Consider the following 27913-nt stretch of genomic DNA (forward strand, 5'->3'; position numbering starts at 1 on the left):
TCAACATTATTTTGAAATTTTTTTTTTCTGGGATCATGGTGGATTGCTAATGGCTTGGTTCAGCCCTTTTTCTGCATCTTGCCTAGTACCCCTGACTTACTCAGGAGTCCATTAACCTCCCAAAGGACATCCCATGCTCTACCAGACAGCACTTTTCACTGGGAAAAACACTACCCTGTTTCAGTTCTACAGAACTAAAGGCAGAGAAGTAAAACCCCATCTCTCTTTAAAGGAATGTAGTTGAAATAAATGCATCTTTGTCTTCAGACTTGTGTTAATACCACACCCCGGAGAATTTGGATCTGCAGAATATTAAAGCCTCCCTGACTTATTGCCTCTTTAAGGAGCATGTTGATTTTGTGTTTGCTCTGAGCTCCACGTGTTTCTGAAGCTAACCAGGACTGTTTCTATTTCTACTGGCAGCGAGCTGTTGCCTTTGGGACCCTAACCCTATTAAGGGAAATGTAAACGTATAGATCTAAAATTCCCACTAGAGTTTTGGAAAGGAATAGCATACTTCCCTGCACCTCCTTCCTTGCAACCACATGGAGATTTCCTCTCTCACCTTGCTAATATACCAAAAAATAAAGCCTGTGTGTTTCTGGCTTAGTAGGATCCCTATTCACATGAAAAAGCTTTATTTTTAGAGTAGAAAGGATAAGCTGTGAGTGAAAACTGACTGTCACACAATGGACAGGTCTGGCCTCTGCTGCTCACTGTTTCTCAAATCCCTTCTCTGTCTGCTGCAGAGCCCAAATTTTACTTCAATCTCTTTTTTGCTTGTCACCAATGAGTATTTGGGATCTTTTCCAGATGAGCAGATAGTTTTGCAGGTGTGAAATTCCACTTATTCCTCCTCTGATTTTTGCTAATTGCGTCACATCAGCTTTTCTCCCCAGGCACCCCTCCCACAGTCCAGGATAAAAAATTAACTATATAAAAATAATTATGCAAAGAATAATTGCCCCCATGCCCTTTGGAGAGAAACGAACACACAAGACTAGAGGAAACCTGTTCTTGACGCGCACTGCCAGCCTCTTGGCAGGGCTGCCTTTGCCAAATGACAGTGGAGCCCCATCAATGTCCCCGCTGATGATACTGGCCCACGTTCACCCAAGGTTCTTTGTGCCCAGATCCATGAAGGCAGACAGACAGCCCGCCCAGTCCTGGCAGCCATAGCTGAGGAAATGGCTCGGCACTCGCATTTTAAATGCTTTTCTTTCTTGGGGAAAGCATATGGGACAAGCTCCCACCTTCTTCAGTGGCAGCTGCAACCGCCAAGCACCCAGTGCCCACCCCAGATCCCCTGCAGAGACCTCGGATGCAGGAGGCTGGTGTCACCCCCAGGACCTGCTCCCTCCTGTTCAGCAGGATTTCACCCATCAGCACCCTCCTCAGGGCTGGACCTGACTCTGTAAGGTGCTGGCATATCACCAAATGAACATGCAATTACTAGAAAGCCACAGCCCATCCCTGCCAGAAATTGAGCATCCTTAACCTCAATTTGATCTAACGTGAACTGATGCTCTGTGATTCATCTGCCTGTATCACATCTTTTCCTATTACAAAAATCTAAGGAGATGTATTTCCTTGTAGTACCTATGTTGTATTAATCAGACTGCATCTGATCATTAAATCCATGTTTCTGTTGGCTTAACTCACATTAAATAGTCATAGCTAGCATCCTGAGCTCCACAGGAAAAAAAAAATCCCAAAGCATTTACATGAGATTTCTGACACTGTGAAAATAAAAACAAGTCTACCAACATCACAACAATTTCATACTATTAGAGGGCTGGGCTTATTTAGATTATGGAAGTTCAATTATAAAAATTGCATTCTAATTGATTGCTCTGGAATAATTACAGCAACACCTTGCCAAGAAATGGCGACCATCCTATGTTTGTCAACAAAGATGCTTCCTTTAGATTCAACACGCAATAATTGTTTAATTAAGCCAAATTTAGATCCTCGTTTGAGAACATTCAAATGTTTGCCTATTCCTTCCTGTCTCTGAGAGGTAATTTAAGAGATAAAAAGCAATCTCCAGAAATGCTCTATCTATATACATAAGTATCCAAGCAGAAGAAAAGAAAGAAATACTTCATTTTATAGCTGATCTGGATCTAAGCTTGCTGCTATTGATAAGAACATAAGCACAGAGTGAGTGATCGCTACAAATCCCTCTCTAATTGGTGCTGGGAGGCCTTCATAAAATACAGGCAGACTCCAAACTACATGTTCATTTTCTAATATGCAGAACAGATTCAACTGTTGATATTCTAGCAGCACCGACAGCCCATACTCGTTATGAGGACCCCACGGTAACTGTAGCTGTGCAGGAATGGAAGGAGAGGGGTAAATAATTCATTCTTTTTCAGTCTCTTTACAAGTTTACTTAAGGCTGCAAAATCCTGCTGCTGTCCTGTGTAGACCTCTGTGTTTCAGGTGTGCAGCTCCCATATGTCCCTTCTCAGTAGCCCAACACCTAAACACGCACACAAGCTGATCGATGCACCAGCTAAGCTACAGGGCTCAGTGCTGAACGGGGGTTTTTTTAGTCACTGGTCATCCCTGCAAAGTGGCCTGGGTTTTGCAGGGACAGATTTACCAAGCTGGTGACTCATCTTCTGCGAGCATTGCTCAACAGGGCATGTCCCCCAGGTCACTGCCAGGGAAATCTAGTGCTGAGCCATCGTCTTCCCCGGGCAGAGAGAGCAACCACCACCGTCTGCCTGACGCTGCCGGGGCTCACCTGGGGACTCCGGCCACAGGCCAAAAGCAGGAATCTCTGCACCACAAATTAAATAAAGCTAAGGAGCTGGGACTGAAACAACTCATATCCCCCGTGGAGCTGGGTTATGCACAGGATGGGGATGTGCATTACGTGTGCACGGATGGAGGCTGAGACAAAGAATAAGGGAAAACTACTCCCAGCACTGGTTGTCTCAGGTAAGCAGCCTCTCATCCCTTTGCTGCCAACAGGACACAGTGCTCGAGTCCACTGCAGACCTCCCACAGAGAGAAGTTTTCAGCTCTCTCCTGAGCTTCAAGCCTCCTTTGCCCTCGCATCTGGCACAGAGCACCCCTCTTCCCACGCCTCTCAGCTCTGACCTGCAGCATCCCTTGCCATGTCAGGTCTGCCCTGAGCGCAGTCAGTCACGGCAAAACGCGGCAAAGCAGAGTTTGCTAGCGACTGTGTTGAGGCCATAAAGCTCTTTCCAAACATGACTGAAGACAGAACCCATGAACATATATTTAAAGCTGATCAGAAGGGTTTTGCTCTGCTATGTCACTAGGCAAAGTTTTCACCTACCCCACACCATCATTTTATCCTTTATAGTCACCTGGCACTGCTACGTACTTCTGCTGAAGGAAGGACTCTAAATTCACCTTCCCCGTGAACAACTGTGCTGGCTTTCAAACAAATGGCAGAAAAATATAGTCTCCTAACCTTTAGTTAAGAACCCTCAAAGCAGCAGGTATTTTCATACTGGCAAGCCACACCACGCACCCAGCTGCAAACACAGAGCCTGTTCATTACCATATATTCTGTGGGATGGAATGAATTAAGGAAGATATTTCAGTTATTGAAATGTGCTCATGTTTCAGTGATGCAACATCATTAGCATCAACCACACACATGAAATACGAGGTTACCGCATGTTGTATCTACTATCTATTTTTGCTTTCTTCATGGTTACGGTTTGCCTAAAATCATAAGCTACCGATGTGTTTGCACAGGCACCACAGGACCCATAGGTGGATGCTGCCCCACACAGAGGTATTCACAATCACTGTGTAACGATAAAAAGTCCATAACTGGAAGCATCAGAAATATGAAAGTGATTGCTGTCGCTGTGACAGCCCAGCAACAACAGCAGCCTCCTGATATTTTACAGATTTATCACTTTCATGGATGTTATTGTTACCAATTTACTATCAACACTAGCACATCATTAACGGCTCCCTATCACTGTCACCTGTGCACAAGTGGGTACATCTCAGACTGTAAATTCACTGTCACACCAAAGCTTGCTCATCCTAACCGGTAAGCAGACATAAGTCAGGCAGAGGTAGACAGTGTCACAGTTGATGCTGAGATAACATTTTGCATACAATCTCCTTAGACAGGATGCTGTCATTTTGCTGCAGTTCATCCCACAACTTCAGCATCATGCCAGAAGCTGCCCAACAAGGTTTTTTACTTCTGCCATCATCACTGATTCTTAATTTGTATTCTGTATTTTGAATGATGCTGCTTCAGGCACTTGCCATAAGGACTACATTTAGCACATGGGGCTGGATCCTAGCACGAGGCAGGACTTACCATGGGGCTGGGTCCTACTAGTCTTCCTCAGACGTCTTGTTGGAGACCCTGATAGGGGCAGCACCAGGTTTATAGGGTCCAAACACAGTTGACTTAACCATCAGAGAAACAGGTAATGCCAATGACAAGGAAACGCTGTGCTCTCTATCTCCATGGGAACAAAACCTGGTACTTTTAACTGGTAGTGTGGCCAGTCTTTTCTCAGAAGATAAGGACCACTGTGTGGGCAAGGCTTTTATTCTCTGTAAATAAACAGATCTTTCTGCTGATATCTAGTCTTGGCAACTGGGAAGGGAATTTGGTGGAAGATGAGGAAGGAGATAATTCCTTTCATTCCAGCCCTAGAGTACTAAAACCAGGTCTCCTGACAGCCTGGCTTTTTTGGGTTGTTTTTTTTCTTCTTCTCCGCTAGGGTACATGGAATAACACCTTCTTTTGTGCTTACAAAACAAAATGGTGCCTTCCATAGTCTGGAAGAACTTAGGAAGTTTTTAATTATAAGAAAAGAAAAATGAGGACAAGTGAAGTTGGACTATGCGGAGTGCTCTGCTGGTCTGATCTAGGACAACGTGCCCTACATAAAGCTCAAATATAACATCCTTTGGGAGGCTGTCTTCCTTCCATTCAGCTTTTGTGAGACCACCCCCACCCCTGTTGGTACTAATGACAGATTTCTAAAGCATAACTAGTATAATGGTCTTGCTATCAGCGTTAATGCTGTAAACAAAATCATTAGGCATAGAGAAGGAGGGAAAACTATACTTGGATGGAGAATTTATTCTAGCGATAGTCTTACAGTTTCTGCTTTCTTCCTTCTATCAGCACTGAAATAGCTCATCCCAGCCATAGTCACTCTACCCCAGCAACTCTACCCCAGGTGGGTGATGCTTTCCCTTGATAGATACAAGGTCTGTCTTTTTCCTTCTATTTATCTAGATCTCCTGCCAAGGAAGTGCCATTGGACTGAGCTGAAATGGTTGCTCTGCCTTGATGGAAACCTTGTAGTTGGCAAATAGAAGGATATTAAGGAAAATAGAAAATCTTTAGATGCATTATTAGACACTCCAGTGAATGTGTGGCCAAATTATTACTCCTAATCGTAGTGGCCAGGAAATTCCTGCAATCTTGTATTTGCAAACCCTCCAACAGAAAAAAAAAACACAACTTTTTTTAAAAGATCTTTTTTCTTCAGAGAGCCTTATTAATTCTCCTCCTGTGCCTTCCTGCGATCTTTTTGCAGGAGAGCATTTTTCCCTTCTGTGCATTTCTTAGCAGAGAGAACAGTTTGTGTCCACGTCTACCCCACTCTCCACATGACTAAACTGCAGAAAGGATGTTTTGGTGAATCAAAAGGATACTACAGACGTTAGCCAACAACAGTGCAACAGGCTCTACAAAGGGAAGGGTTCCTTCAGTCCCTCTCAACAGTCCTCATACACTCACAGAGGCTCAGAGCGTGAAGGCATGTGTCTGACACCAGGTCGAACCGAGAAATTCTTTGTGCATTGCATCCTGGTGGCACAAGCCCCTCGTGCGCAGCACCGCGCCACTTGCTCCAAGGGAAGCAAATGCTGCAACAGATCCTAAAGCAACCACAGGGCTGTGTTATGGTTTTTGTTTTCCTCTGGTTCCCTCCTGGTCTTATTTGTTGCTGCTAATCTTGGCATTACCTGGCAAGCCACTTTTTCTTTTCCTAACTATATCATATAACAAGAACAACAAAGCTAATGTGCTGTGCTTTAGCAGGGTACAGATACACCCTAGGATTGACTCTGCAGTACAGATTCAGTCTTTAATACTTGTTTTGAGAGCCAATGATTTTGCTGGTTCTTGAAACTAGAACTCTCTTACCTCTCTGTCATTATTAAGCATGCCCCTTCTCGTGGATCTGGACTCTGCTTGCACCAAGCTGCTGTTTTCTGCTAGGTCTTTCTTAATTTACAAGGACAGAGGGCTAAACTGGGGCTGAAGAAGTTGCTTACACTAAACAGAGGCTCTGAGCACCCCCTGAGCAAAAGAGGTGTCTTTATCGTACATCATGGCTATAGGAAATATGGGAATAAAACCTCAACATAGTAAGTCAGGCAGAGGGTAGAGAAACAAGAGGAAATAAACTGTTGGGGGTTTTATACCACTTTGGAAGCAATGAAAGAGAAAATGCAAAACATGCTGAATACCTGCAGCACTACCTCACCCCTATGTCTTAGCACAAACCGAAATGATTCAGAAATCCTTTGCCTGTGTGTTTGGGGTTTTCTTGCATGGACCCTTGTTTGCGGCAAGGCATCCCATATTTCAGACACAAAAAAAACCTCTGTTGGGAATAAAGAAACCAAAGTAAGAGAAAGCACAGCAAACGCTGCTACTTACAGGTGTACGTCATTTCAAAGCTGTCACTAATGTTCACAATGTCGATCTGGGGAAGGAGCTTAGGGGGTTCCGTGAGCTGAGACAACGCAAACCTAAAAGCCGCATGTTCCTGGGACTGTTGATTAGGAAATAACCCCCCTAGGGAGAAAAAGAGAACAACAAGGAGAAAGGTCTTAAGCACACCCATATTAGCAACCTTTTCAATCCAAAATATTCCTGCGAGCAGAAGCTACATCTTCCCAGCCCAGGGATTGCCTCTGCACTTGGAAACCCTCCAGGACGCAAGACCCTGGCAGGTTTTGTGCCCACTGCAGACAGGCCAGGAGCAGAGCACCTTTCCAGCCCATGCATTATGTAATGTCTGGATCACATATAGGAGCCCTGATGCATCCCTGGGCCCAGCAGCCTGCAGGGTCGGGATGAACCATGGGGTTTGTCTCACCTTCTCATCCCCACTAACTTTAAGGAAGAGAAATGGATGCACTGTCGATGTTATCTTTATAAAGGTATCCTCCCCTCACTTGTAATTAGGCTCAGTTTAAACCCTGCTGACTAAGAGGGGTTTGGTCCAGAAGGGGTGCAGGTGTTCCCCCCCACTATGGGACTCCAGGGATGGGGCAGACTGGCTGAGCCTGGCCCGACAGGTGCAGCGCTGGATTGGTGGGGACAGGGCTGCAAGAGCCAGAGCAACGCAGGACCCATGGCGAAGCAACTGCTGCCGCTGGAAGTCTGCTGCATGGAAAAACTCTAAATTTAACAGGTGACAGTAGCTAGACTCAAAGAGGGCAGGAAATCAAAAGCTTGAGCCTCAAAGGGATCAATGTGAGGAGAAGTACAGGCAAGCCCAAGTATCACAGAATGGTATAAACAGGATAGGAACTGGGACCAGGCTGGACCCAGGCTCCGAGCCTTTCTCCCCCATGGACCTGGAACAAAGTGCTGTGATAACCCGGCCCTAGGAAAAGTTTCCTGCTGCTCCCCTAGCAGGAAACTTGGCTTGCGGCAGGTAGCTTCACAGCCTCCAGAAAGATGCTATTAAATTCAGTCTGTCTTGGAATCTATACACATTTAAAGGGAGCACTGTTATTGGCATTTTACGAGTAGGGAAACAAAGCACTTAGCAACAAGGTAGAATTAAAATAAAGCAGCAGAACGTATCAATGCCCACCCTTCACGGCAGATGGCTTGGGGAAGAAACAAAGGTGCAAGGACCCGCTATCAAGGGCACTTTGCACATCTTTAGTACAGAGAGCATCTCCTTGTTGTGTGGAAAGGGTTATTTGTGCATGAATATCCCCCCCCCATCCTAATCATGTGTGTCAGAGGAATAAGATGCTAGTAACCGAGTTAAGCTATTGTATGTGTTTGTTGAAAGGGAAAAAATCTGGGATGTTGCACACATTGGGGGTAAAGGGGAGGGAGGAAGGGAGGGAAACAGGGATGCAGCATCAACAGCAAAAAAAGCACTGATTGTGAAGCTGGACTCAGGCAGGAGTTGCCTGAACTTGGTCGATTAGCAATTGATTGGCATTGTAAAGAGAAGGTAGGCGGGAAAGAAAACCGGCGTGCAAGGGAAGAGAATTTGGGGCTTAGTTACGAACCATCATCAATAAAGATCAATGGGAGAGTAATAATAAACCTGGGGGGGAAGGGAGGGGGGGAAGGGAGGCGGGGAGGGCGGGAGCACTGAGAAGTTACAGGAAGGGAGAAAGGAATCAAACAGGCACTGCTGGTTCGCAGGGGAAGCAAGTAGCAAGAACGAAAAAAGACTTCAATGCAAAATCTTCCTCCAATAGCTCTGCCCTTATTCTTTAGCAACAACAACAGAGAGCGCCTGTTTGTTACCTCTCGTCCCAGTTACCTACAGATGAGAGCATCCTCACAAAAATGTATAATGCAACTGCTGATTTTGCAAATGCAGCAACGCACAATGGCAGGCCAGGCATTTCTCAGAGCAAGAAACAGATATTTTTTTCGTGCTTCCTCCATTTCAGAGGCACTTTTCTCCCTCTGCGTTCGTGTGTGTGCAGGCATTTATTCTCAATCTTCCCCTCCCCCAAAGCCAAATTTATACATCCTTGCTCTTGTAAAGCTGGTACCAACGCACAAATCCAGCCCTCGCTGTTCACCCCCTCGCTCTCTCTCACACACAGACATACACACACATATATTTTGCCCTTGCAAGCAAATGAACGGGTCAGTTTTCCCCCACCCTTACCCCCTCTCCACCCTTACCCACTTGCCGGGTACCACGGTCGGCCCCGAGCTCTGCACTCACCTATCTGGATATTGTTGGGGAAATTGGCCCCTAACACCGCCCCTAGGAAACTGGTGCAGAAGAAGGCAAAAATGTGCTGCATATTCCCTTTTGCATTGGCGAAAAAGAAGCCCAGTTCCAAGCATAGATTTGATTTTTCCCCCGCTCTGCTCTCTTTAGCCGCCTCTCTTGCCTCCCCTCCGCTGCGCCTTCAGGGTTGCGCGTCTCCCTTGCTCGGAATCCAGCGCTGAGACTGCTGCTTAACACCGCCTGGCAGCAGGATTAACTGAGCCCCGTGAGAAAGAAAGAGAGCCCGCTCCTCATCCACATCCCTCCCCCGCCACACACAACACGCACACGCACACGCACACCCCGGGCGCTTCCACCCAGCTCGTTCGACTTCTCCCAGTTGGAGCTCAACAGCTGGGTACCGCATCCCCGCCTCGCCCCGGCTGTTCCCCCCGGGGGTCCTGGCTGGGGGCTCTAAGGGTAATTCCTACCTACCCCTACATTCCTGGCTTTCCCCCTCAACTTGTCTTGGCAGGATCCAGAAGGAACCTGCAAATCAGTAGGTGGCAAACTCCTCTAGAGAAAGGGCTTAAACTCCTCTGCCTCTGATCCATCGCTTCCCAACCTGGGCTGTCACCCCTGGGTCCAGGAGTTGAACAGATCAGCCTCTACAGCCCGGCTCATTAGGATAACAGAAGGTGGTATCCTGCAAACATGCCTTGGAAGGAAGGATTTCAGAGCAACAGACAATAGAGATCCCAAAGGAGGAAGAAATGAACCCCCACCATCACCTTTCCCACTGATCTTTCCTGCCTACCCTTAATCTATGAGGCATTTCACCCCTGTGCCTAATGTGGAGGAATCTGTGCTCACCAGCCCCATCAGACAGGGCAGGCTTCTGGAATTAGGGGGCTATTTTATTCTGGATCATTACAGGAGCTGTTCTGTGGCAGTTCTAGTGAGGTTGGAGCTTATTCGACCATAAGCAGCTTTGCTCAAAAACAAAAGGGGAAAAAAAAAAGAATCAATAAACATAGCAAAGATACAAACCAGCTCCTAGGCACAACTTGGGATTTAGAAATATTTGAGGAAGAACTGTTGTAAGCACAAAGCCATAGCCATCTTGGAAAAGAGAGAAAACTCACCCATTCCCCTCTGAAACATATAAAGTCCCAAACCAAACTTGGGGCCTCTTGTGCCTGAATACCCATTTCCAAGCACACTCCCTTACCCTTTGCAGCCTGAACACACACAAGGGGAGGAAACAGAAAGAAAAAAAGGATGTTTGGGGCAGAGTTAGAAACACGATTCAAATGCCCTGTGTCCTGGTTTGGGGTAGGGTCCTTGCCCTGGTCCCCACTCCATCTCCAAAAGCACGTGGTTAAATTGGAAGAGCATCAGAGAGTAGTGACCAATGGTCAGGAATTGCTCCTGCATGAGGAACAGTTGGACAGACGAGAACTCTGCAGAGTGGGACAACCAAAATGGGATGTGACCAAAGCCTAGAAAATCTGTGGTAGCACAGAGACACTCCCTGTTGGCCACAGGGTCCAAGTGTGACACAACTTTATGGTGCAGGGACAGCACTACTCTTTATATCCTCAAGCCTTTTATTAACAGAATAGTCTGAAAACAGAGACAGTAGCATCTTCTTGTCGGCAGGTCCTCTGCTTCCTCTGAAAAGAGATTTACTACAGGTTTGTTTCCCCATACAGCACTTCCTACCAGCTGCAACAGAGTCCTTGGGTAGAGCAGCATCATACACAGTCACGCACTACCTCCACAGCCAAATGCGACAATTACTGGAAAATAATCTCTTATATGGCTGTGGGCACAGCCTCTGGGTAAATGAGAATGGACCATGATCCTTGCGCAGACCTTCATTTCATCCTTGCAAATAGTATTTTGAGATCTTTAACCTCTTCCTAGACAGTTTTATGGATTGCACTGTGACTTCTGGGATGACAAAATGCTTAAACACCCACATAAATACCAGAATAGGTATAGGGTCTCAGCACCGTACTCTAATACTTTGCACCAGAGAGGAATTGCGCTCATGCCTACAACTTTGTGGCCTCTAACAAGGCAGTATGTACAGTCACACTGCAAAAAACAGAGCCCAGAAAACTTACATCTTCGTTATGGCAAGCAATAATACATCCTTCTAGGATGGATTCCTTTTTTCCCCAAGCTACTCTTGACTAGGGCAATTACTGAGTGCCAGGGACTGGAGGTTCATTAGAGCAATTGTCCAGGCATTCAGGAGTCAGCTGCAGGTGGCCAAAGGATGCTCTTACCGTGTCTCACTGTCTGGGTGACTGGCATCCCAGAATCATATTTAAGCACAACAAATTTACATCTGCTGTTGATAGGTAGCACCTTCATCAGACTTCCATCTCACTCCTTGTATAATTTAAGCAATACAGATTTGAGGCTAAAATAACCTGCTGATAGGTTTTATAGCCTCTTGCTTTCCATCCAGAATTTAATAGAAACAGCTGCATTTATAATCTGAAGAAAGGCACTGAAGGATAACCAGTGCAACAGAAAGATGCTAGCAGATTTTCAAAACTCCCAAACTGCCTATCTGATAATAATAATAGTAGCCATAACAATAAAATATTGTAATAGCTCACAGAAAGCTTGCACAGTCACATTAATTAATAATGCTGCTTTTGTTATAAACCTCTCAAAGTGCAGGTGGCTTAACAAGGAGAACCTCACTGCAGTGTAACAAAATAAGTAGTAATAAGATTGTTATTTTAAGAAGGTATCTATAGGGTAAAAGGAAATGAATAACAGCATTCTATTCAGAGTTTGTTAGCACAAAGATGTTAGGAATTAACTCTAGCTTTTCTGAAGATTCTTTAAATCAACATCAAAACAATAAAACTTCTGAACTTTGGGCAAAACATCAAACCACATCTTGGGAGATTGATGAAACTCTTCGATGTCACAAGAGTGGTCACAACAAAAAGAACAATCGACCAGTCTTCTGAGAGAAGAGCCCAATTGAATTATCTAGATTCCTAAGAACAATTGAAGGAGATTATTCCTCCTTTCAGATTTCAAAAAAGAAAGAAAATAATTCGATACGGCATGTAAGTATATTGCACAATGTCATTTTAATCAGGGGCAACTAAAAAAATCAAGGAGTGGAGTTTTGCCGCCTTCCTCTTCGCTCTGCTTCGCATGCCATGAAGTTGTCCACATGAGCAGAATGGTCTGCCTTCACTATCAGAGCTTTTGTTTCCAGGATAGGAAATAAGTGGTTGTTGTAGCAGATATATTTATGTACCAGAAGCCTTGGAAAAACAAAAGACTCATTCACATGCAGAAGCCTCCAGCCTTGAAAAATGAGGAAATCAACAGAACTCGGCATCCGTCCGACCTCCCAGCAGAATTGTTTCCCCCAGTGCCCACTGTGTTTTACATGATGCTCCTGAATGTCTTTAGAGAGGCTATTGAAATACTCCTATCTCTGAAATTCCTTCTATTTTCTAGCTGGACAATCTCTAGAGGATGCTTTTAATAAAGAGCAAAATAAAATTGTAGTGATTAATTTAAATAAACTCCAAACAACACGGGCTCTCACATGGGTTTCGCGAAGCCTTGGCATAAATGAAAACTAGTGGAGTCACATGTGTTTCTCTCTCTGCCTTGTTCATCTCAGTTTTGCTATTTTGGATAATGCACCTCTCAAGGAATAATCGTAGGGCAGCTCCTAAGAAAAGAGATGCCAGAAATTCAAAATGGGAAAAATTTGGAAGCAATCAAAAAGGAAAAGGGGTGAGACTGCTCCCTCCATTCACAGCACCGACGTACCGGGTAGCATGTGTGCAGATAGCCCTCGGCACACCTACACCCAGCAAACATATGCACAGTCACTGGTACCACCCACACAAAAATGACACTGATAGACACGGTTAGGAAAGCGTACGCGTGCCATACGTGCGCACACACACACGCTCGCAGGATCACCCAGGCAGGAGCGGGCGGCACAGATCAAGAGTGTTTGCTGGCATGTGGAGCTGCTGCAGCAGGGCAGGAGCGGCTCTGCAGCCCGTTGCACCCCCGTCGTGTTTTATGAAGCAGGTTTTAGCTTGCACAGGGATTCTGGACCTCCAGCCAAGCCCTTCATTCATCCTTACTCATAAAATTCCCGCTGAAGTAGAAACAGGGGGACTTCAGGCTCTTTATGGTCATTTCCATGGATGCCTGTATAGTTTATTTTATATCAGACACTTGCTTCAATCTTTTAAACCTGGAAGATATTATTGATATCACTGAAAAACAGCAACTACAAACTGCAGTTGCCAAATGATTTTTGGTAGATTCTCCTGTACGAAAATAGCCTCAGCAGCATTTGGTGTCATGTGGAAAAAATCCCCCCCCATCAGGCCTGAGGTGTCTATGGCCCCTCTCTTCTTTACACAACAGCTGGACCTGTCAAATGAAAAGTTTTGACATCCCAGAAGCAACTCAGAGAAGTTAAAATGAACATGAGCTTCATACCTTTCCAGTCTGGTTAAAATGTGAAGACGTGGAACAGGGGCAACACCAGAGATGAGGATAGCTCCAAGCAGGTCCTGACTGATGCCAAACATCTGGGGGCTGATGTTTTAAGGACACCAGATATTGTTTCTTAATTTACTGACTGCTGATGAGGGAAGTCTGATGTGAACAGAAACTGGGGAATGTCGGCTTTTTCCACAAATTGTACAAGGAAATGCTTCTGTTGTCATCCTGATCGGCTTATTACCATATTTATAAGAAATGACTTCTTGCTCACTGTGGGATAATTAAGTAAGTAAATGGACTGGAAGATAAACCCGTCAATCAGAGTGGTAGTGAAAACACTGCACACCCTTCAGCTGGAAATTCATGAACAGCAGCTGGCAAATGGATGCTGTGCTTTGGCTCGGAGTGCCCGCAGGGTACAAGAAGTCTGGCAAGGACCGTAGGCTCCCACGAGCTGGGCTTCACTGCCGCCCAGTGCAGCTGGATGGGGAGCCTTGGGCACAAAAGGGCCAGGGGCTTTCCTGGAGTCAAGTAGGGACATAACCTGAGCACTCAGTCCAAGTCAAGTGCAAGCATCAAATGCTACAAATTCAAACCTGCAACATTATTTTATACAATTGTTTGTCCCACCATCCAGCTGGGCTGTTGATGGTGGGTTTGATTCCATCCAATGGGTTTGACATGCTCAACAATGGACAGTTCAGATAGAAAATGATGCAAACAACCCTGCGCTGGGTCAATATCTACCTGAGCACTCATGGAAGCACTACCAACCTCTCTGTGATGAATCCCGACTAACCCCTTTACTGACTCCACTGAAAGAAGACTTTGCCATCTGCTACCCCAAAACCACTCTCTTCGTCATACAGGGAAGGCTCCTAGTACTCATTTTTTTCCTGGTGAATGGTTGATTTATAACTACTTATAGAAACACTCTGTGCCCTAGTCTCAGTTTACGTTCTTCGCTGAGTCATAAACATAAATCAGTGTTGTGGGCGGATCCCTGTTTGTTATTAAAGCACCTTATGTTTCTCTAAGCCTCGCCAGAGGAAGCAGAAATTACTGGTAATACATTAAAGTTACAGTAGGCCTACTGTTGTCTGAGAATACAATACCCCCCCAGATTATTGCCACAGATTGTGCTGTCATGTTATTTTCTTGTTGAATGGAAAAGCAAATAAATTATAAGCATTAAAAAAATTGTTGGAAATATATGGTAAGAGGATTACTTACTGTGAAAAGTCAGACACAGGGGATGTAACCTAAATCAGAAATTCTTGTTATCAATAGTTCAGTCAAATATTCGTACACGCAACAAAGTTTCCTTTCAAAGTTCCTGAAACATTGTGAATGCTCCGGATGAAGCCAAATAATGATTGAGGTGATTATGCAGTTTAATATTGATATATGAATCAACTCTCATTTTTAATCCCTGGCATCAAACCCAAGACGCTCAGAAAACAAACGTGAAATGAGGAAGATAAAAGGATGCTGATTTAGGAAGAAAAAAACCAAAAAGCAGCAACAGCAATTGCCGCAATTCAAACAGCCTTGCAAAGATCCCATCATTGCCATCTGGCTCAGCGTTTCCCAGGCTGCTTTGCTAACATGCGAGGTAAACAAACACATGGGCTGTGCTTTAGGGTGGCTGATCTTGGCCTTTCTAATAGTCAAAAGAATCAAAGCTTTGAACTGGAGTAAGTCAAGAAAAGAAGTATCAATTTCCAGTCCTTGCATCACATCCTACCGTAGCAGGCTGCCTGCTACCAGCCGGGAAGCGGGAAGTCTATGCACAAAAGAGCAAACCTAAAAAAATCACCAGAATTACCAGTGTCTCTCTGTCACTAGTTTCTGCAAGCAATACAGATATTCACGTCACTTCTTCTCATTCCTTAATTGCTACCTATGCTTTATCTCAGAGAGAGACAGGAATTGCTATGTTGGATCAAATCACACAATCATGCAAAATCCTGTCCTGTCCAACTGTCTCAGTCTTGCTCATAGCATGATGTATTGCACATCAGCAGGCTATATGTATTAAATGGGTTGGATTTCACAAGGGCTAGTAACTGACTAGAGATAGACACCTGTGGAAAGCCTACAGGGAGAGATTTTCTTTACTGCCACATCTGGATCCTGCACAGATAACCTGAACTCCCTCAAAATAGTGTCAGAAGAAAAAGTCATTGTGATACAAAATACCGTTATGTAGTTTTATATGAAAAGTTGTTTTCTTAAAATTCTTAATGGATATGAAAGCAAAATACTTTTGGTTTCAGTTTAGAAAAGGAATAGATTGAGATTTGCAGAGTTTCTGAATAAATAGGAAATCCGAAGCACATCCATTCTGGGAGAAAGCACAGAGAAGAAACAGAAAGGTTTCAGGATGGGACACAGAAAATCATTAGAGCTGGAGAGAAGAGAATGAAAAGACTGTCACCAGTTAACTGAAAGAAGAGATGAATGAGGAATGGGGAGCTCAAGGTAGTCAAAGTACTGCCTGGACTAGAGGCACTCCATCAGGTGTGTCTTTGATCCTCTTCTATAGCTCAAAAAACATTTTTTAAGTTCCACAAAGTAATTTTCTACAAACGTGTGGCAGAGGTCCATAGCAGTGAGATGTCTCAGGTTTTTGCTACTCTGGAGGAGCATTGAAGCCCTCAGCAGCTCCGTAGTGTGGCCAGTCACTATGGCATGCCGAAGGACGTCTCCGCCAGCTCTGCAGATGTGTAATTGGAGGGGGAGGGGGACACACTCAGCAGCAGCAGCTGCTCTCCCCTGTGCAAGGGGCTGGGGAACTGCATTTTACGGACACTCAATAGTGAGGTCTTCAGCTGAGCTATCACTGTTAAGCTACTCTATTTGGGCAAAGAGCTGTAAAGCTTAGGGGGTGGATGAGGATCTGTACATTACCTATAATATCTCCTCTTCATGCTTTAGACACCACAGAAATTGCAGAGAACTAAGGATATAATCTGGAACAAATGTCATCTTTAAATAATCATCCTGTTTTCCAGGCTAGAAGGGAGAGATAATAAAGATGATACAGGCTCTGTTACACTGTGTGTTTCTGGAGGTGTCCATATTTAGAGACTTTCTGTGCTCATCAGGATTTTTGCCCAAGACTTTCTGTATATCAGAAGCACAGATCAGCTGTATCACAAACAAAAAGCTAGACTTCCTTTGTACTCCCAACAACAGACCCAGACAGAAAGAACAGCACAGAAACACTCTATCACCCAACGCACCACAAAGTTTGCAACCTGGTGTAATGACGCCTGCAATTAGAGCGCGTGGGAATCAGACGAGAGCAGATCATTAGCAAGCTCCATGCAGTCCTACAAAGCACAGAGCTGTGCAGCTTCAGTCACCAAAAAAAAAGAGCGAATGAGATTTTTTCAGGAATATAAAGATGCACTAATTGCTTTAGAAATCACATACATCTAAATATACTTGTTTCAGATACAGACTAGGACTATCAGGCAGCTGCACTCGGTCGTGCAACTCAAGGAGCCTAATGCTCCTATTAAGCTCTGCAGAAGCAGCACCATTCAAACTACAGCATCATGCCACCTTGCCCACAGAAAGCTTCAATCCTCCATCTACCAGTGGTCAGTGATATAAGAAAAAGAGCGTTTATCCCGTCTGAGACATTGGCAGAGGAAGCAGTTTGTCTAAACTACAGGAGGGCTGGGATGGAAATCTCTGTGCTGCAGGAACTAAAGGAAAGTCCCCAAGCATGACAGCCTTGTGTACTTGTCACAGCCCTTGCCTCTCCTGCCCACGTCTCATAGGAAAACCCTCAAGAGCTATTGCCATCTGTAGCAGCATGATGGCAAGTGGTATGCTGCGTAAAACAACACAGGGAACCACAGACATTTGGAAGTGATTCAGGTGAACATGGTGCTGCCGTGCATTGATTTGTGAGACTCACTGCTAGCAAAGCACTGGTTTCTTCTGGACACTGTGCAACCAACCCTAGTGATGAAAAAGCAGTCTTCCATCTGCTCAGAGCTCGCTTGTGTGCTACAACTCCAGGACTGGGAGTAAAGAGAGAGACAATGTGGAATGCAAAGACCTGTTGACCTAATTCATTAACTACAGGTTGCATTCAGCTGTTTGTCTATGCTTTGCTGTGTATGTCTTATGGGCTCTTTTCTACATACATCCCTCCTTTCCTCACTCCTGCCAAGAAACAGAAGGTATTTAGACTTCCTATTTAGTGTAATGATGTCATATTTATTTATAATATTCATCCTTGAAGTAAAAGGAAGGAGACAATGATTGCTATGTATTTAAATTCCTTGTCCAGGGCTTGTGCTCAGCCTCATGAGTTTAGCTGGCCCCTGCTTCCAAGTCCTCTGGATGGTGAGCCACAGGTGCTGGGAGAGCTATCCCTCTCCAGCTGCATCCACAAAGCCATCCTACTTCCTCCAGCTTTTGCAATGAAGCATTTTCTCCCAAGAGTTGTGATTATGAAATGTCACCGTGGAAACAGTTGGAATATAATATGTGCTTGCTCGCTCTCCCCCCACCCTTCCTCCCCTCCCACCAGCCTCCTCACTTTCTCCAGCTATGTTTGCTGTACAAGAAAAACCCTTGCTCCCCTCCTCCCCCCAAACCTGCAAAGGGGAGTGCCTGTGCCTCACAGTTACTGTGACAAAAACAGATGCCTCAAAAAAATATGCCTATTCATTAACAGCTCCTTGGTACCTTGTAGCAACACTAAACCTACCAAACTCAACTGGGTGTTACTGCAGTTACCAGGACTTCCTGCCTTCCTCTGCCAAATAATATCACTTCTGTAAAATGGCATTATAAAGAGGCTTTGAGCCAGTAGGAACCTGGTCTGCTGTTGCTATAACTGTCACCGCACGAAAGCCTCTACAGCAAAGCATAATTCCCCATCACGCATCTCTGCTGTCTTCTTAGCTCCGCTGTCCTGTTCCCATTAGTGTTATAATGAGAGCACAACACGGACACACATCTTGGGTTTCTTTCTCATGTCCCACCACCTAGAGGTAGGGCTTCAGATGATGAGTTCTTTGTGCTCTGCCTACGTTAATAAAACACAATTTCCCCCTCATCATGATTTTTTCCACGCTTCTCATCAGCATCACGAAAGGTCAGAGCTGTCCACCTGGGACTGGAAAGGTCAGTTCACTTTGGATCTGACACGTGGTATCTTGTAGCTCCTGGAATATAATCAGCTCACTTCATATTTATTTTGTGTGACTGCAGCACTATAAAAGAGTGGGAGCTGTTTCAGAGAAATCTTCAGTCTCTTGTAAGGAATGTGTAAGCAAACCCAAGGGAAAAATTGAGCTCGAGAGGGTGGTACCAAATAGACCTCTCTCTCTGGCAGAGAACGCTGTTGTAGTTCTCAAAATCACACAGGGGATTTAGATGCACATTGGTATTTGTTAATTTTAATTAGTAGGAATCACATTTTAAAAACTGCCTGGGGGATTTTTATAAGTCAGGCTACAGGCCTTTGAGGGCTGCACGGATGAACCCATTTGGTGGGACTCTTTCCCATGCACTACTTGTTAGAATTGGTCCAAAGATAAGCTCTGCAGTTGTGTCTGCATGTATGACAATGCAGGGAATCAATGAATTCTCTGATTCTGGAGAAGTTTTGAGCTTCCACAGCAAGGTTTACACACATGTTGTTCCCCCAGTACCTTCCCAGACATACTTGCACAAGCTGCAAGGTGGTACTGTGGGGGGTAGGGAAGGCAGAAACAGTGACTTCTGCCCTGGGAGAGATGGGAAACCCAGGCAGGAATTCCCCTCATTGCTGGCTTGGCTAGGCTTGAAGGAAAGCAAGGGGACATGCCTCAATGACTTGACCACTGGCAGTATATGACCTTATTACCTCCAACAAGGCCCTTAAGGTAACTGTAAAAAATGCCTGTTAGAAGTGAGAGTCCCAAGAGATCTCTGAGGCTGATGCTTTGCAGTAAAACCTCAGCTTCTATTCCCCCCAAACCCCCCCCCCCCCCCCCCCCATGGCAGCTTATTTGTGAGCAGCATGGAGAAGGGGATGCCCCCTGTGATCACAGAGAAGGTCCTTCCTGGACCACAACCCTCCAAGAAAGTCGCTTGTAGTTGCTGTTGTCCTCATTACTGTCTCGCCAGCAGCCCTGTGCATAGAACAGTATAAGCTAGTCTGATAGCAGTTTGCAATAACAAGATCAGCTCAAGAAGAAAAAAAATAGGTCTTTTGGGTGGCATATACTAGTATTTGCACTCTGAATGCATTCCTTCAGTTGCTTTGCTCCTTTAATGACAGTCTAGGATCAAGCACAGGAAATCCCTGAGACAGGCTAATGGACACCCCTCCTACCCTGGTCTCTAAAAAAGCAATTCAAATTGGCATTCTCATTCAAATTCTCATCAGAATTGTTAATTCTCCACCATGCAACAGCCTCCCATAACTCCCAGGCTCACCAGGTGGAGAAGAATCACAAAGACTCTCGATTTAAATACTGCTTCTATTTCTGACATGCTTTCAATTATCTGCAAAGGCAACCTATCACTCACATCCTCTCACCCTCTTCACTGATCCCTGCGCTAATAACAACTCTTTGCAGCAAAAGCCCTTTCACCCAGGGAAGTGTACAAACATGGCTCTTGGAGATGCGCGGTTGGCCCAAGATCAGACTGCTGCAAAGCTACGGTAGCAGCAGTGATGGGAATAGAGCCCTGACATCCATGGCCACATACCAACCTGCTGCCACCAAAAGGGCCCCCTAGCATGTGGAGACAAAGAAAACCACTCATGCCTTTCCTCCATTTGGTGCTTCTCAGTCTAGGGCTGCAGCTGCAATGGGAAGAGCTGGGGAACAAAGACCTTACTGGCAGCAAACAGCACTCACCCTTTCACCTGCCACTACAGGCAGAGTCACTGAAAGGTTATCAAATGGGACAAAGCCATTTTCATTGCCCCATAAAGCATTTTCATTGCCCAGTGCCCCTTTCGGAGAGGAATTCAGGATACCTGCTATTTTATCCATAATCAGGAACTGGATTTTTAATCTGTCTATGAGAAATAGCTGTCCCCAGTTATCAGACTCAATCCTCCTTCAATATCAGAGCAGCATAGGTGATGAGAGAATCAAGCCTGTTCATACCTGGGCACCAGTTAATTACTAGGAACTCAGACAAGCGTGTAACCTTAGGCAAGGTGAGTTAGGAGTGGGAGGCTGAACTATTGCGCTGCTGCTGTCTATTGATCTTACAGTCATACTTAAGCCTGTCCATCAAAACAGGGCACCCTCCTCGTTCCCATCTACTTCCACCCACGGTTTTCTTACTTCAAGTGATGAGTCGAGATATGGTACTTGGGTATTAGCATGTATTCACTGACTAACCTCACTGCTTCAAACTCTAACAACTTCCAGAAAGTACTGTTTTGTTCAAACGTTTCTTTCTTCCTCCTGTTCATTTGTTCTTCCCCCTCCCCCCAGATTATCATGAACACAAAGCTTGTCTGCAGACCACACGGTGTCCTGGGCTTGGTACAGACATCTGCATCCAAACAACTTGACAGTCTACATAGAGTAAAAAGAGAGAAGGCATTTCAAATAGTCATCTGCACAAAGGCATGCATCAGTTTAGTGTGAAAAAGCACAAATGCATTTGTTTCCAACCTACAGCACTGTATTTTGCTCACGAGGGCCCTTACACCACCACAAAGTGGTTTTAAAACTAACAAAAAGTTTATTATCCTATAAGTTCCCATTTGCACTGCATGCGTGGGGGAAAGTGCTGCAAGACCCAAGACATGATGTTTTTCTGTAGTTGGGAAAAGAATAAAGATGCCTTTGACAGAAAATTGCAACCTTTCATTGAAAAATCCTCTCAGAAAATTGGCGTTTTCTGCCTGCCTGCATTTGATAGAAAATAATTTTCTTCCTAGTGCTTCCTTTGTATGGGTTTGGAAATCTGAAAACCTTCTGGCTAAAAACCTGAAAAAAAAAAAAAAAAAGATCTGTGGCGGCGGGGTGTGTGTGTGTGTTCAGCCAAAAATATTTAATTTGCCATTTTTCAGTGAAAAGTCAACAGCTTTTACAGTACGTCTGCCACTTGATCTTGCAGGCAGACACGAGGTTCTCCATGGGATGCACAAACAGACCTTACATTATGGAGATCAGCACCAGTGTTTTCTCCTTCATGCAGCTTTGCCTTGTACAACGTTCTGGACTAAGGTTTAAAATGAAATCTATGCTGAAAAAAAGCCTTCAGTCCCAGAATCCACAGGAACAAGGCTTTTAATCAAACCACAAGGTGAAAAGGTAGCGTATGCAGAAATATTCAAGGCTAGATATACTTGAGGAGTAAGTAGATATTTCACGAGCATTACCTAGTAGGTATTTATAAGAGTGATAGGAGCGTGATCACATAATTTCCATCCCTCTTCCCAGGACTGAAATCCACCCTGAGGAATCCCTGCTCCAGGTTTGGCAGTTCCCAGCCCAAGGCAGGCTGGGTGGTCAGGCTGATCCCCACCATCTCCAGCCTCACACTGCACCCACAGGCAGCCGCTCCACCACACACCGAGCACAGCAGCCCTTGTGGGGTGCAAAAAGCAGCATCCAAGTAGCCCTGTAACCATGACAACGTTCAGGATCAAAAATACACACATTTCAACTCCTTGTAGTAAAAAGGAAATATCAATAAAGGATGGAAGCCACTTTCTGCACATTTCCATGTTTCTCACAAGAAAGTCCTTGGGAATATCCCAGCTCTTCAGTATAGGAAAATAGGGAGACAAAGTCCACATCCAGTACTGATTGCTTCAGGGCTGGTTACTTCTCTATTCTTTTTTTTCTAGTTTAAATGAAGTATCTGAATTTCTTTAGCTCCGTTGCATTTTAACGTTCATCTTAATGCCTCAGATAGGTTGCTTTTTCTTCTTTCCTTTTTTTTTTCTCTGCAACACGCCCCCCACCATCTTCCCCTTAAAGTGAAACACTGTGTGAAGAATGACAGTCATTTTCCTGAGCATACAATGACTGTGATTTGAATGTCAATCCTGCAAGCATGATTCAATCTGGAATTCACTTTTTACATTCCCCAGCTGCAAAGGAAGTTGTACAGTTCCATCAGTTTGCCATACTGATGCTAATAACCACCCCTCCCAAGTCAGCATGGCAATGACGCTAATTAGAAATGGGCTAATGCTGGGGTTGGTCCTTCCACATTTCTCTAGTCTAGGCTGCAACAAGATGGTTAAATGGTTAAAGGACTCAGAACTTCTCACTTTAAAGAGAAAATATAGAAGAGAAGGACCAACTGCTGCTCCTTGTGAAATAGGACCTGAATGTTTCAGCGTTTACACCAAATATGCTTGCATTGACCATGGCTGGTTTAGAGAACCACCCAAGTGTGCCAGGAGAGCAGTACCTTGGCAGAGAGCTCTCCCATCTGGGAGGACATTCCAGCTCAGTTATCTGAGCAAAGCCATAGCACAGCCAATAGCTCCGGGGTGCCCAGCATCCACCTTCACTTGAAAGGTCTACAAATCAGTCTGGAGTAAAACCATCCCTTTTCTCCTGCTACCACTTCTCATAACAACAAAGGAAAGGATCCTCACTGAGCAACTCCACAGTGAAAATACCCAGAAGATGGCAAAAAGCACAGGGCTTCACTAAAACACCTGTCAGCCAGGGAGGGCTTGGTGAGGAGCTTTCAAAGCACTTTGTTAGAGCAGCTTGTCAAGTGCAGCTGGTCTGTCTTTAACGACAGAAGAAGCATCACACCATGCTCAAGGGGATGCAGAGTTATTAGGGCTCTCCTCATCACTGCTGGCTTTGCATTAGTCAGGATCAGGAAATCAGACAAGGGTGAAATGGGTAGAGAACAGAGAGCTAATCACTGTAAGGATGCCTTTAATGAACTCATCCTGAATGAGACGGATGCGAAGTCATGGGGAAAGATTGGGAAAAAAATGTTTGGCCAATATCCTTTGCAGGTCTAACCCTTCTGCTGGGCTTTGCCAGGAATATCACGGTGCTTCCAGCTTTGCACAGGACCCTGGTGTGACCATGGGCAGGGCCTTGTGCTCGAGTTACCAAGTCACAAAGCAGTGATGGTCTTTATCTGCATTGCGTAAGGATGCTGCAAGGATATATTCAGCACTGGTGGTGGCTGAAGCTAAATAGACAGACTTTGCACCGAATACTCCTATTCTTGTCAGGTTTTTAGATAACATTCAAACTATAGTACTACCAGTTCTGCACTCTTTTGAACAACTACAGAATGTGCTGATGTCTGATTTCCCTTTAAAAATATTTTAAAGAAGGAACTCAGTGAAATTACAGCTCATTTTTCCTATAAAGGTGCTGAAATTTCAGGTAAGAAAAAAGAAACTGCATAGTTTTTAAGTGTTGCTTCTAAAAGGCAGAGATTGCAGTTTTATAACATCAAAATCTCTTCCATCAGAAACAGAGCTATTGTTACTATAAATGCCAGTAGAATATCCGAGGACTTGTAGCAAATGCATCAAAATACACATTTAAGGCCTATTCCACCTCCCCACAGGGTCAGTGCCAGTTTTGCACCTGATGGGAGCAACAGCAAGTTGTTTTGGTCCATGCTACCAGGAAGTGTATATGTACATACTTCACACACGGGTGTTATGTCTGAAGTGGTTCTTCTACATTGTGTTCAATAAATGCATCGTCTTCTGACCAAAGAAACTGGCAGTGTTCCAGCATGTTAAGACTGGAGTGAAGAGAGGTGGCTGTTCTGTAGTCAAGGCAGAAATGAACAAGCACATTTCCAAACTAAAACTACAAATAAGTTTTGCAGCGCAGCCACTGAATTGGGCTCAGACTTGAGAGGTCATTTGATCATAGACAGTCAAGTGAGCACGTCTAAAGATTCCACCAGCCCTCAGCCAGGTCACGATGATAGACTTAATCCATTGCAATGTGAAATAAAATGCTTTATCTTACACCACTACTGAAGAAGGGCTAGAAGTGAGCAGATAGTAATTTCTCAGAGCTAAGCTGAAGGCACTGTAGCTTCCTGAAATGCTGTGACCCTAGAACTTGACAGCACAAGCATTCCCTGAGAGAGTTAGAGCTTTACTTTCCATTCTGCTACTGGCTGTGTAGCACCTCAGTCAGGTCACTTTTCACCCTTCCTTTCCCACCTTTTTTGTCATCTTAGAATGGCACAGGAGTAGTGGCCATCTACAAAGTGCTCTACAAACCCTAGCAACTTGGAGCCTCTAGGTGCTACTGTAATACAAATAATAAATAAAGGACCTGAGTTTCTTGGTGACACAGAAGCTTGAAACAGTGAGTTGCACCTATTTTCCCCATTATAGAAACAGATTATTCGCCGTATGGCTATGTCCCCCTTGCTAGAGCATATTCTCCAACACTGCTTTCCAACACGCTCCTAGGCAGTGTGAGAAGCCATGCAGGCAAGATCTCTCCCACCCATGAGCGATGCAGCAAGATGTGTGCTGCTGCAGCTGTCAAACACCAAGAGAAATGATTAAAAATTCAACGCCCCGAGCTATGCCTGTTACTGAATATCCTTTAGGGCTTATTGTTCTAGTCAGCCTGCAGTGGCTGAATCTTTTGAACGTTAGATTCTCATTGAGATTTGACAGGCTCTGTAGAAATTGTGAAGCCTCCAAGCTACAGCTCAGGTCTGACTAGAGCCATTAGCCCCTTCAGTCTTTTAAACACTTGTTGAAGATGCATGGGTCATTGTGGAGTGTTTTTTGTGCTGGACTTTTGAATTCCTGAGTGTTGCCACGATGCACCCCAAAGAGAGGCTGCTGAGTGTAGGTGAAAGCTGAACCCATGAGCAGAGCAACAAACCTGTGATTTAACTCCTGTATAGGAAATCCGTGAGCACAAGCACTACCTTAACTAGTGGTTCCTCCTTCACCTCTCCCCTTTGCACCCAGGCAGCAGGAGAGGTTTTTGTACTGTTTAAAGCAGATCACTAAGGTGGCTAAATCAGGGAATCAATCCTTTTTCACTGCCCAGAAAAAGCAAAGAGCAAATCAAAGCTTTAGTCCAGGCTGCCATAGCTGAAGCGTGATGCATAGAATCAAGCAATGCAAATACTCCTTTTCCCACATCAGAGTAAATTATACACAGACCCAATCCCTTGGGTATTTCTAAAGGCAGCTCAGGCAGGGCTCCAGCTGCAGGGAGCAGCCCTGCCTCCCCAGCTCCTGGGAACAGGAGGGGCACACAGCATTCTCCTCCCTGTGCCCCCGCAGCAGCCAAGGGTGAGTGATGAATGCAGAGCAGCACGTACATGTAGCAACCTCAGGCGGCCTCCTGCCCTGCTTGGACAAAAACAGGCCACAGAGGGGAGAGTCTGTTGCTATCCAGGGCTATTTTGAGTTAGGGGACACCTTCCTGCTTAAGTAATGCATGATCCCCACTTTGTGCAGACTGAAATTTGAAGCAAGGTTAATTTAAAGGATAAAGAATTATTTGACTATTACCAGTCTTAGTCTATTTACAGGCTCAGGGGAAACTCCAGCATATCTGTAGTTGCCTATGACTCAAGGGTTAAGAAAAAATTATCAGAACAATCACATTTTAAAATGTGATTTAAAAGAGCCCTTCATTTTCTGCTCCTCTCAACAGGCCATTTCGTTTTCTTCCTAGCAGGTATAGTTTGCATGTGCAATTGAAAGCAGAATTTCTTAAAAAGAAAAAAAAATTTGTCTTTCCCAAGCCGCAGCTCTCTGCCCACTCGGGAACAGCGTGCTCCTGCCAGGCTGTGCTCTGTCAGGGCTTCTGTCAGCTAATGTGCCACCTGATGAACATGAGAGATTAATGTACCCTGCCCAGAGACAGGGTGAACACAGAGAACCTCATTTGGAAAACAATGCCTGCTTGTTCCCCCATTGTGTCTTTTCTCCTTTTGATGGGTTACGTTCTCAGAAGAGGCTCACCTATCATGGCACAAAGGGCTGATCTTCGGGACAAACAGCAGAACCTAAAGAACTGGAGGATCTGACCTATCATTTCTAAAGAAGAACTCGAAGGAAGCATCCCCAAACCATGACTTCAACTCCCACTGCCTCCAGCGTACAGCCTTTCTCCTTCTGGGCCAGACAGGCAGCTCCAGGGGCAGGCTCAGCCTCCCACACCATGCAGCGCCTTGCGCAGCACCTCGCACCATTAGGTGCGGTGTCCTGCAGAGCAAACCATACCTCCATCCGACAGGACAGCAGAATCACTGGTGTCAGCAAGGTGCCTATTTTCACCTAGCAACTCCCACACTAAAACACAATGCTTTTTCTTAGGCAATAGAATTAACCTTTGAAAAAGCGTCCAGTATTTACCAAGAGATTACTAGTAATACAAACCTATTTGTTATGTGTCTGTGCTTACACTAGGCATACAGATATTAATATTTAGCCACATGAGCTCCAGGAACAAACTCTGGCTGCGAAGACAAAAATTAAGTGACAGCCCCTTCCACCTCGGCCCAGTTGTGTGGGACATGGAGATACTGGTGACTTTTAGGTACACAAAGGCTTCTTTTCAGTAAGCCAGAGCACAAACGACTGAAAAAGACTTTGACACACTGCTTTCCTAATGCTTTTTGTAGGGCATATTTTAAAAAGTTGTGACTCAGGGCTCCAGACTCTCTCTCTCTGCCACTGGAGTAATGCCACTGGAACCAACAATTATAGTGTCTCATGAGTCTGTTACAATTAGAGGTGAAAAAGGTTGGTTTTGAAATCTATGGATTTCTAAAGGGAACTAGGAACAGAGCCTGTGCTGGAGTCCCAGGATACTGCTTGGACTTTGTGCTGGGTTTACTCATTATTTCTTGTGCTGTCCAGTGCACAACGAGACACTGGAACAGTGTGTCACCTCGCAGCCTTGCCATCCCTACTGAGCTGCACTTGGCCCTGCCCTTCCCTGCAAATGTTCTTTACACAAACCCAACATCATTAGTTGCTTTCATAGGAGACAAATTACCCCTCCACCCCCTGCCCCGGAATTCTTTGCTGTCAGCCATTGTATCAATTGTGGCATTGGGACAAAACTCACAAACTTAGACCATGTAGAATAAAAACTTTCTGACCTAACATCTGATTCTCTCCCTCTCACTGTTATGTTTGCCTTTGGGAAATCCAGTGTGAGACTTAGAGTGTATTAAGACAAGCTATAACTACTGGGTATAACGTTGGCTTTGACAATTAGATTCGTTACTTGTGTATTTTTATGGTACATGATGCCATATCTTAGCCTGAGATAATAATTTTTTATAATCTCCTATTAAACAAACAAAGACAGCTAACACAGGCTTCTTTCTTGCCTGAAATTCCCTCTTTCCCTAAGAATATGTCCCATCATCCAGAATTTATTTTGCACTCGATGCAACAAAATGAAGCATAATGGGTCCATTTGGTATAATGCTGC

General features: G+C 44.8%; 1 protein-coding gene across 2 annotated transcripts in view; it reads right to left on the reverse strand.

The window, feature by feature from the left end:
• GRIA1 (glutamate ionotropic receptor AMPA type subunit 1) overlaps window positions 1–9257 on the reverse strand; it is a 140074-nt gene extending 130817 nt beyond the window's left edge. For both annotated transcript variants that reach the window (XM_075102655.1, XM_075102657.1), the window contains exons 1-2: window positions 8979–9257; window positions 6701–6838 (exon numbers count right to left, since the gene is read on the reverse strand). In XM_075102655.1, the coding sequence (XP_074958756.1) occupies window positions 6701–6838; window positions 8979–9060 (220 nt within the window). In that variant the 5' untranslated portion in view covers window positions 9061–9257. The remainder of the gene's footprint in view (window positions 1–6700; window positions 6839–8978) is intronic.
• Between the last annotated feature and the right edge of the window lie 18656 nt (window positions 9258–27913).

This window comes from Phalacrocorax aristotelis, chromosome 8, assembly GCF_949628215.1.
Source record: "Phalacrocorax aristotelis chromosome 8, bGulAri2.1, whole genome shotgun sequence".
NCBI lineage: Eukaryota > Metazoa > Chordata > Aves > Suliformes > Phalacrocoracidae > Phalacrocorax > Phalacrocorax aristotelis.